Raw genomic sequence first — 11,575 nt, forward strand, 5'->3', positions numbered from 1 at the left:
CTGTGAGACTACCTTATAGTTCCACAAATGTAGGTGTGTGGTGTGTGTGTGTGTGTGAGATGCACCTAAAAAGTAGTCACATCCATATTGCAATAACGTTAAAAATACAAGGACCTACCTGTAATTTACACAAGATTTACATGAGATAATTAGGACAATCTTCATGTTTAAATAAAATATGCAATCGTATTCACACTTGTGTTTATTTTGATAACATATTTGCAACATATCCTAAGTAATAAGTACAACTTACAGGTAAATTACCCGTAATGTTTAGGATTTTTAGTGTTTTTAGAAAATCAGTCAGTATATTCATACTAGAATAGTTCAAGAACAGACACACTTTAATGACATGCATTATATTAATAATGCAACATTTTTTCAAAAAAATGACATACATTGTATTTATACTTGAAGAAATGCAGAGTAATACTGCCTGTAATGCAAAGGTACTTAAACATTTCTTTAATATCTTTCTTCTTCTCATCAGCTTCTTGTAGAATCTTCCTTCCGGTTGTGGATGACATGTGAATTACCAGGTTGTGCAGATCTTGAACTGCTGCTGCTCTACTGGATTTTTTCCCTACAAATTTTTAATTTACTTCCATGGGCATATTCAACAGGATTGTGAGTCAGTTTAAATTCCACTTCATGGAAAACCTTGGTCAACTCTGTGGCAGATATTTTTGAGAATGGAATCAATCTGGAATTTAGGACATCTGCTGCTTATGAAAATTCTTTTAAGTCAGAGTCTTTCAACTGAATTACTCTTTAAAGCTGATTTATATTTATTTGTTTTGAAGATGTCACAAGTCCTATAAGTGAAACGAAAAGTGTCTGCTACTGCCTTCTGTATCAAACTGTTCACTGTAAACCTCTAGACAGCAGGAATGGTCTGGTGCAAATATTTCATGGTTATGGAAAAACACATGACTATTCGTGAAATGAGAAAACTACATCTTTCTCAGGTTATCATATTAATCACTGGAATATTCAGTTTCTAACAGATTATATAAATCTGAACTTGACACACTACTCTCAAACATTTGCTCAAATTGGTTTCTCTACTTTTCAAAATTCACTGTAACTTATTAAAAATGTGCAATCATATAATGCATTAGCCACAATCTTAACAGATGTACATTGCTCTGAACCTAAAATATATATAACCTCACACTTAGTAGGGTGAAAATTGAAATAAGCTCCATGTTTGCTACCAGTCACGCCAGGCAACAAATATGGCCTCATTTATCCTGCAGATAGAACTACATCATTCTTGTATTTCATCCAGTTTCCAACTGATGATACTGACAGTCACTTAAGTGAGAGAGAATGCTACTCTAAGGCCAACACAAAGGATGTCTTAAGTTTGCCCATTTTGTTAGTTTGAACCTTGTCATTATCAAAGTCCATAAAATGTAAGTACATTGAAATCTTCATGACACATTGCCCTCATACAACTGAACTTCTTGCAGTTGCATTGACACAATGACTGGTCAACATCACAATATCCATCAAATACTTGCCATAAGTTTCTGAAAGTCTGCTCTTTATCAACCTATGTAAATCAGACACAGTACTTTCTATTTTGCGCAGCAGATATTCAGGATTGAGATATTTAACGTCACTGTCAGCAATGGATGAATGCCATTTTAACCAACAGAGTAACTAACTCATTAACTCTCTGAAAATATGTGAATTCAAAAGGTCAACATCACAAATACCAAATCTGGATCACTGGATAGACTTCAGGAAGTTTAATGCAGTTGATAAGAGTTTTAGCAATCACCACGCTATCTGTATGTGAACCCCCCCCCCCCAATCAAATTTTGAACCAACAACCAATTTTAACAAATTCTTCAGGATGCAAAGTCACTTTGTGGAACAAATCTCCATTTTCACTGGACCAAATCTTACTGTTCTGGCTGTTTACATACCTATTAAGCTGAAACCTGTTTCATCAATGAAGATAACTGTATGAAGTGAAATCAAGGAAGTTCATTCAGTGCTCAACAGATGCCTGAAGCCACTTGCAATATTGCAAAGTGCTTTGTGAAACAGAAAGCCAGTTCAGATTACATTGACAAATGTATCCATTCTGGTCTCCCTTCTCTGAAAGTCATGGTGAATGGATGAACAAACTACAAGGGTAGTTACAATTTGACTCTGAAGTTTCACCTTCTCAGTTTCTCCAATGACTGCAAACCTGTCTTAAAAAATTTTGCTGGGAAGAAACAAATGTATGGACGTGAGGGGAGAGTACCTCAAGTATCCAAAACTCATATGACACTGGAAGATAACTGACAGCATGCTGGTCACAAGTTTACAAAATACATCTACTCTACTCACCTGCCGAAATTATACACTACACTTTGGCCTTTAAAAGACAAATTAAATTCGCAGTTTGAAAGTTGTTGGTTATTACTTGATACTAAAAACACCAATAATATAAGCAGCAAAAATAATGTCATTTCTACACATTTCTTCGTCACCGTCATATCAAAATCGAATCACTTCTGCACTAACAAGTCCAAGAACAACACACCGGCTCACCATTATAGCAAACATCGGGAATGAAGACCGCGTGTGTAACGGCAGATCATTTCCCTCTCAAACTTGGCGACTTGAAAACGATCGTTCTTGAGAAACAGTTAGTAACCAAAACACTGTCGCTCACGATACCTTATCTGTGTACGTTTCTTTACTCCTCACCACTTTCCCGAAGTACCATACGTCTTACACTTTTAGACAGCACTTCATAATTTTCTTTTTAAAATTTCAGTGCTGCCATCCAACGATGAACCTAAATTCTCACAGCTCCATAGGCACACTACAACTGTACAGCTTACCTCTATCTATGTCAACGGAAGGCACAAACGACTGCAAACTTTAAAACTTACATGTGAACTGGTTACAACCAGTATCACTATTATACACCAGGATAAATTATCTCAACCGTTCCTGAAGTTATGTGAATCACACTTACTGCTACTATATAGCTCTTTTGTGAAATTGTATTTCCTCAACTTATTTTTAACTACTTTTTATTATAAAATACATATTAAATATCTTTTAAAATCAGCATAATTACTTTCAGTTTCTCTTCATCATAATGTTTATTATTATTATTTATATACATATTTCCGGTTTTAACAATGTTTATACATTTTGCCGGTACCCTTTCAAGTGCCTGAGCACTGCGGGTCCCAACTTCTTCTTTGGCTTGATCTATGGACATTTGGTAGGACTCCTTACAGAGGGATTGGCCTGTCGCAAGGCCACTACCTGTACACAGTACAGCACAACACAGAAAAACACAGACAAACATCCATGGCTTGAGTGGTTTTTGAACCCATGGTCCCAATAACCAAGCAGCACAAGGCCCGCGTAGCCACTGTGGACCACACCTTAATTTATTTCATTACTTGAAAATAAGATATGAAGATTGCAAAAGAATAAAAAATGGTCCACAAGTATGTATCATCCAGCAGTTAATTACTGTCATCCTTTATTTACAGGAAACTCATTCAATACTGATTTCCTTACAACTGTAAATAAATTAAAGAAAGTGCTAAAAGTTAAACAAAGGAATATGCAATACAGTACACAACAAACAATCCCTAGAACCTTCAAAATACAAATTTCTTGCCTACAACAGCAAATGAAATAAGAAATATATAATTCTCTTAAGTAAAAGAGAATAAAGAACATATAGTTAAAATGAAAATACTTTTTGGATGTTGTATGCCAACAGTTTGGAAGAACACACTGCCTTTTTAACTGAGGGCTGCATTGCAACAACACAGAAAAAGTACAGCATAACAGTTTAAAGCCAGAAAACATGTCACTGTGAAAACCTCAAATTCTGAAACTTTCATTTCAGACCTCAAACACCAAACTTTAGGGAAATCCATCGCTGGTTCTGTACTTTAAACAAATATAACCTTCCATTACATATATGCACATATGTACAAAACATTCCTATCATAAGTGTGCTGATAAAACCATACAAGCAGCAGAAAATTCTTGTAGTACTACATTCCAATGGCAATCAACTGCTTTAAAATGAAACTGTCTGTCCTGCGCTATGAAACAAATGACAGTACTAGGCAGTGAAGATGGCCGTCTTCTGGGTAATTCTACGTAGTCTGGTAGTTTACCAATGTTTCAGATGTCCTTGTTGCCACCATCATCAGGGTAATGAGTAAGCAGTGTGTGTGGAATCAGTTTGAGACCTAGGAACCAGTCACTCAAGGCAAGGCCTTGGCCAGACCAGTGGGGAGTAGGGTCGAGATCATGCGAGGACCTCAGAGCCAATCACGGGGAGGCGTGCCACAGCCTGGCCATAGAGTAGACAATGATACCACTTTATTTATAAAAGCTAATGCTAACTCATAATCAGCACTAAAACTGATGTTTTTTTACATGCTCTTTCGCAACAATGGAATTCAAGAGTTCTCACCGTCAGAACACAGTTTTGTGCACAACTGACTTCAGATCACATTAATGCGATAATGACCCAAGATTAGTGCAACAACTAATTGCATAATGTGGTGTAAGTAATGCTTTTGGAATATCAGTGTACTTCGAAGAGCACTGCTCTTCAACGATGCCTTACGAATATGAGGCACGGCACACACTCGAAATAAACCATCCGTCACCATCCACAACGCAAAACATGCACACGAATTCCACCTATAAACATTCTACTTTCTACTCCTTGGTAAAACCTTAACTGTTGTCATTATGCTTATTTATCACTGTTTCTTTCAGTTCTTTCCACAATAACTGACCAAGATATACACATTTAATGTCATATGAAACAAAAATAAAGTTTGGGCTGGATCTGCAAAGTTTCATTTCTGTACAGATTAATGCACTGGATGGTTACATGAGAAAGAGTCTTCTGTAGATTAGGAATATGATGGCACCTACAAGAAACCAAATCAGCCAGTTTTTATAGCTGCCACTTGCATTGCTCACTATGCCAATGGTGGAATGCTGCGGTTGCGTCTGCATTTCACTGGGCGGTATCAATCGAGACAAGCCAACTCGCAGCCTCACTTGCTCATCATCACTAGGCTGCCGTTCCTCGTCCTTTACCTCCACCGAAGGCTGTTCCTCTACCTGCAAGCAACAAGCAGCCAGTCCCGTGAAATTAACCACATACCTCTACATCACACCAAAGCAATCCCAACCATTTCAAACAAATAAATATCAATACAACCAATTTCCTTAAGATCAATCAGGGATTTCCCAGGGTTTAATTTCAATACATACAGAACTACAAGCAATTATTTAAGGATATTCAAATTCTGAATGACTGGGGCCCATCCCATAATTCATGAGCATGCCGTCAGAAATGAGTAACACTACAAGAAATTTGTGCACACTTGCACATATCAATGTTATGCATACAGTTCACCTTAAGTGCTATCTGTGTGATGAGTGAGAACTCCTCTTGTGCGGGAGGCTTTATCACTGATGGCAAGAGTTGTTCCACGATTTTACCACAATTGGGACACTCCAACATCCGTGACCTGTCACAAACCAAACATGCTTGTTGTTCAGAATTATTTCACTTTTTGTTTTTAGGTGAATATAGTCACATTTCTAGAGGGATGATTTATGCTGGGAACTGTCACTGCTATGTCATATGTTGACTTTTTCTACGTGTCAGACTGTGCCTACTACCATTCTCATGCTGTGAATCATGAAAAGTCACCTAGTCATTGTTATACTTTATTTCAGCTATGCAACAAGGCAGGAAGTTTTGTGTGCACCAGTTTCTTGCTACAAAGTTTGCAGAACAGACATCTCCAAATTGCCACATAGTACATACAATAATCAGGCCGTAACATTTCAACCAGTCTACGAGGGGCAGTCAAAAAGTTCCCAGAATTGTGGTATAGCACTGTAATGGTAGGACATATGGCAACGCTTACCACCTTCAAAGTAGGACCCTTGCGCACACACACTTGCTCCTTCGATCCTGCCATTGTTGGAAGCACCGGCGGAAGGCTTCGTTAGGAATCTTCCGGAGTTCGGCTGTCGCATTCGATTTGATGTCCTCCGTGGTTGTGAAACGCGTCCCCTTGAGGCCCATTTTCAGAGTAGGGACAGCCAGAAGTCACTCGGAGCGAGATCCGGAGAGTATGGTGCTTGGGTGATGACGGGAATGCTTTTCTCGGCGAGGAATTGCTGCACAACCAGCGATGTGTCAAATGCGACGGCCGAACTCCAGAAGATTCCAAACAAAGCCTTCTGTCGGTGCTTCCAACAATGGCAGGATCGATGGAGCAAGTGTGTGTGTGTGCGCGCAAGGGTCCTACTTTGAAGGTGATTAGGAAAGCGTTGCCATATGTCCTACACCACAATTCCAGAAATTTTTTGACTGCCCTACGTACTTCACCACAGAAGTGAATTACATAAATTTATTCACTCGTGTTTCAAGTCATTCAAAACAAATTTCTGTCATTTTCCCAAGAACCTCTAGAATGAATAAAAGGACTGAATGTGACATTGTACAATCCAACAAGGGACAATCATCACCCAACCACAAGAATAACATACTTGTGTGCTAGCATCTGTCGCTCTTCTGGGGTGTAGTCCAAAGAGCCAATGGTGCCATTGCCAGGTGTTGGCATGAAAGCAATGAGCGCTAAGAGAGCTGTGCGGATGGACCACGAGGGCTGCCATGTTTCTGGATGATGACCTGAGATGCTGAGGCAAATCTTCTTATTGGTTTCAAACCTTCCATTGGGCTGCAACACAATAGTCAATCATACCTTCAGAAAGCATGGAAATAGGAGGCAAGGTGAGAAGATTGTAACAAAATGCACATTACTTTCACTGCTTATTGAAATCAGATTTTCAGTTGCAAGGGGAAAAAAGTTAAGTACAGAAATAGGTAATGTAATTTGAATGGTATGCCTTACACAGTGGTGTGCTGCCATAAGGTTTAAGGGTTGCCATAAATTTGTATAAAGAATTGTATATTCACACATAAAATTTCTAAAAAGACAGTATCTTATCTTTTGAAATTAGAATTCATAATACACACACTCACCAATTCATCACAAAGAGTTTTATTCAACATGCAATATGTTTTGTTTTCATATACCTGCACACTTACAAGGCAAAGATTAATATGTACATTTATGTAAGACTTGAGGTTCTCACAGCGGTGAGTATGAAGATATCCGTCTTCTGGGTTATTGCGCTGTGTAGTCTGGTCGATGTTAACCAACGTTTCAGAGGTCATACTGCCTCCGTCATCAGGGCGATGAATACCTGCTCCCATTGGATCGGGGCAGGCTACACCTTTCACTTCCCGGCCTATAAATCCAGCTCCTCACACCCTATTGGCATATTCATCGCCCTGATGACGGAGGCAGTATGACCTCTGAAACGTTGGTTAACATCGACCAGACTACACAGCGCAATAACCCAGAAGACGGATATCTTCATGTACATTTATATTTATGGCCATGGATAATTTCACACTCCCTTTTCCATGAGGTGAAAACTTGTAGTGCACCACAAGTGAAGAAACTTTGAGGAACATTGGCCTAACATACAGCCCATGTATCAAGTCCCAGATGATTTCATCAACCATCAGCCAAATAAGGTCGCTACTGCTATACTCCTGACATTAACATTATGAACTGGTGACATGAAAGGACTCATTTTTACGAGGATTTTGTGTTGTTTACAACTGTTCCTTATAACACTATTTTACTGGTTACATATCTGCCACCTTTTAAAAATCTCTTTCCACAGCACCATGTTGTCAGGAGCACACCTTTCTAATGCCAATGTCAGTAACAGAGACAGTTTTGCTACTTAAAACCTATTCTACAGATAAGCACAGGGTTGGCATTCATGATATGACCATCCAGAGTATACTGTATTTGCAGTCTCCAATTATGCTTTATTCAATCAGTTGCTCACTTGACTTCATCATCATTCGTCGTCATTCATCAGTGCAACAGAAAAGTTGTCTTACAGACACGTATGACAAGTTTATATAAGCAGTTTTTCCCAAAGAGAAGTAAATGCTAAATTAGGAGTGCCTCAGTCAATATAAAACTGTTAATATCTCATGACACAGAAATAACAAAGGTCGGACTAATAAAAATAGCATAAAAAGTGTTGAGGGTAAAATCAAACTGTCAATGACACACCGTTGGTTTTCTTCAAACAGGCCAGGTCAACGATTACTCCCATCATATGCAGCATTCTTTTACAAAAATCCAAGAATTTTTATGAAAAATTAAAATGAGTTAAAGTGACCAATGGCTGGTTAATGAGACTGAAGAAGTGGATCAGCATTTTCTTCACAGACAAACAACAATTATATATTCTCTTTGGAATATCACAATCTGCATGTTTTGGTATCCATTTCAATTAATGCTCTTAATATAAGTTCCTTATCAAAACTTTGAAGCATATAGTCAAATAAAAAACTGTCCACTAATGGATAGAGAATAGTCAAGAGAAGTATAGTCTTCATATTCATTCCGCCACCCAAACTAGTCCCATGTCTTGAAAGTCCATTAATAATATTCGTTTTTTTCCACAAATATGGTACACATAGTAGTCTTTACTTAATACATGTCTGGCATAAGTAAATTAATGGAGACAGAGAAAATCCACAAATGGACAAATACAAGGAGATTACAAATTACTGGAATTATGATGCCAAGTGTAAACATTCATCACTTCCAGCTTGCATACATGTGTAAATGCACAACACAGTTATTATAACCTTAATATAAGATCATGTCTGAGATTGTGGTACATGAATCCATGTTATATTCTTTAATTATGAAAAGATAAGTAAGGATATTGACTTTTTTGTTACACATTATTTAATTCTAAAGTTTATATACTGCTTTGTGGAAACAATGCACTAAAACAAGTGATTGCTCACTCATCCAAGACCTGCTTACTACATGCACTACACAATACATCAAAACAATTATGCAATTATGCAAAGAACATTAATTATTTTAATTTTCATATGATGCTTTGTTACACTTTTAAAAAAATTGTTTTTTAAGTACTACTTTAGACTTTTCCATCATTCTTCATGGGCCATTTCATAGTTTCAAATAACAACCCTTTTACAAAATGTGAATGTAGCAGTATTGTTTTTTGTTATCAGTCTACAGCAGAAATATGTACTAATTATTTTGCCTACAAAAATGCCCATACATAATATAAATATGTAATAAAGTTATCAACTGTTATATGTTATACACATATTAATTTTGACTTGTTTGCAATAGTACACATTCAAATTATATATCATCATTTTACTGATGACTACTGATCATATGTTTCCACTCTGTATTATTTCTACACTTCTTGGTTAATAATAATATGAAAACACAAATTACAATACCTGACTGTTTTCCAATGGACCATTTGGGAAGTTCTTTAGTGCATTTCACATGTTCACAAAATGTACCCTATCTCCTTTCGTGATGGACATATACTTCATACTAGTAAGCTGGATCACACATCTATTTTGAATTTAATATCTCTTGGCCACCCAGTTCATTATTGTTCCCCATACTAACTTGACATGGTATCAGATCTGGGTGGTATGGTAGAAGAGTTCTGATGTGTGGCATCTGGTAACTTTATTATGTTTCATGCAATGGTTTGTGGATTTCTATTATTGATATGTTTCAATGTGCCCACAAGTCAACAAACGTGTCAGCTGAAGTCACAGTCAGTCAGGAACACTTCCAACATTCCCTCATCCTTATTTATAATTTACAAAGAATCACATGGTCTGACAATATATACATGAATTAATGAACAAACAAATTAATAAATGAACCAATGTGAAAAAATTAATTATATATGTATGCATAATATACGAGTACCGTTAATATTATTATATTTGGTGGTTTCATAGGGTATTCCGTTGGAAATAGAATTCGCCCATGGTACACGCCTCCTTCAAAGTCAGTGGCTGGAGGCCCTTGTACAGTGAAGTGCCACTCAAACAAATTGTCATCCACAGGATGTGCCCAGTACTCCTCTGTAGGCTCCTTCAACTCGCATGCTTCCCTCATCAACCTCTTTACGGCTGAAGTGAAACAACAAATACTATGTAAACAAATTTTCATGTTAACACTTTATTAATGTGTACTACATAGCTCATAAGACAAAGCTGCAGTAACAAACAAATTGCATGAAGGACAATCCCTCTTAAGACACTTTTCTAAACTCAGCCAGGCATTCCCTACGTTTTATGGAACCGAAAATATCACAATGTTCACAAGAATCCACTACCAGACCATATTCTGAGCCATTTGAATCACATCCACATCTCCAAAACCTGTTTCCCTACGAGCCATTTTATTATTACCCTCTCATCTGTCTATACCCAGGTCTTGCAAGTGGTTCCTTCCATTCAGCTTTCATACCAACATTTGTTCTACCCATGTAAGCTACGTGCCCCGCCCATCTTACCTTCCTTAATTTGATTACCCTAATTATATTGGGTGAAACGTAGAAGTTATGATACTCTTCGTTACGCAATTTTCTCCCTCCGCGCAGTTAACCAAGTTTACAATTCAGGTTGCTTACCTGGGCTCTTTACGTTATATTTTGTTTCGAAATCCATGGTAATTATCAAAATTACAAAAACGCGGATCTAATCAGCTGATTCTGAATCAAGACTGTTACGTACTTGCTACGCCGTGAGCTATTATTATTCTGCAGTGTACACATATCCTTTATCACTGCACAACACTTGACGTGGCCTAATGATAAGCAAGTCACCATAGTTAACGAGAATCCCAAATTCCCCCCCATTCAGTTATCTTCCAAGCGAATTTAAAGCAGTGTGAGTCACAGATTATAAAACCTCAGGTTCGAGGAAAACCCTAATCTTGCAGTACACAAGCCTGGGGTATATAAATTCTTTAAACGTTGCTTGTTCTGTCAAAGTGTTTTAATTAATGGTGGGAAAGGAACCCGTGTTATGAAAAGGGAGATAGTACCAACATATAGAAAAGTTTGAGGGTAGAGCTGGATCGGTATACTATGTTAGAATCACCTCAACTGCAGGTTTTATCGAATGCATTGTGTTAGCTCTTATTAACACTTTTATCATAAGTTCATTCGCGCTGTATTTAAACCGGGCTGCCATTGGAGAAGAAAGGGATATATTGTGCATAAGATAGAACAATCATGAAATTGTCCGTGATATCGAATCTCTTGGCGGAAGACAGGGCAAAACATTTTTTCATCTTAAAAGGACACCGGCATTACATTCTGATAGACACCCATGTAGTATGTATGTAAAAATAACAGGCGTCTACTAGCATTTAATAAAGTGTCTGTGTTTCTTTTTATGTTTATCCTTCCACCCTTGAAATTAACATACTTATGGTCTTTCCCCAGTATGTTTACTCCTTGGAGCCCAGCTCCAGGAGCTCTTGGGCATTCAGAACCTATTTTGTTCTCGCTGCGCGTAGATACCATAGGGCTTCCACCATGTTGGGTTAGACCACCAACAAGACTTTCCACCATAGGCTTGGGACTTGCACCC

At 37.7% G+C, this 11,575-nt stretch overlaps 2 protein-coding genes across 6 annotated transcripts in view; both read right to left on the minus strand.

Moving 5' to 3' along the window:
- LOC110828972 (BLOC-1 related complex subunit 5) overlaps positions 1-2,779 on the minus strand; it is a 132,195-nt gene extending 129,416 nt beyond the window's left edge. For all 3 annotated transcript variants that reach the window (XR_015537849.1, XM_087358744.1, XM_087358742.1), the window contains exon 1: positions 2,350-2,779. Coding sequence is in view for 2 of the 3 variants with exons in the window: in XM_087358744.1 (XP_087214870.1) it covers positions 2,350-2,498 (149 nt within the window). In the remaining variant the exon portion in view is untranslated. The remainder of the gene's footprint in view (positions 1-2,349) is intronic.
- A 695-nt stretch (positions 2,780-3,474) lies between these two features.
- On the minus strand, positions 3,475-10,855 carry LOC110835236 (ubiquitin-conjugating enzyme E2 J1). Of its 3 annotated transcripts, none has more exons than XM_022075255.2 (5): positions 10,712-10,855; positions 9,900-10,105; positions 6,574-6,764; positions 5,426-5,540; positions 3,475-5,127 (listed from the first exon to the last, which is right to left on the minus strand). In XM_022075255.2, the coding sequence occupies exons 2-5, from the start codon at positions 10,089-10,091 to the stop codon at positions 4,888-4,890; spliced, it is 738 nt and encodes a 245-aa protein (XP_021930947.2). In that variant the 5' UTR covers positions 10,092-10,105; positions 10,712-10,855; the 3' UTR covers positions 3,475-4,887. The 3 variants fall into 3 exon arrangements, with proteins under 3 accessions (XP_021930947.2, XP_021930946.2, XP_021930948.2); XM_022075254.2 differs by having other exon boundaries at positions 10,609-10,848; XM_022075256.2 differs by lacking the exon at positions 10,712-10,855 and adding an exon at positions 10,492-10,558.
- Between the last annotated feature and the right edge of the window lie 720 nt (positions 10,856-11,575).

This window comes from Zootermopsis nevadensis, unplaced genomic scaffold (assembly GCF_977971745.1).
Source record: "Zootermopsis nevadensis isolate Lab colony 2312 unplaced genomic scaffold, Znev_1.0 Znev_ptg000030l, whole genome shotgun sequence".
Taxonomy (NCBI): domain Eukaryota; kingdom Metazoa; phylum Arthropoda; class Insecta; order Blattodea; family Termopsidae; genus Zootermopsis; species Zootermopsis nevadensis.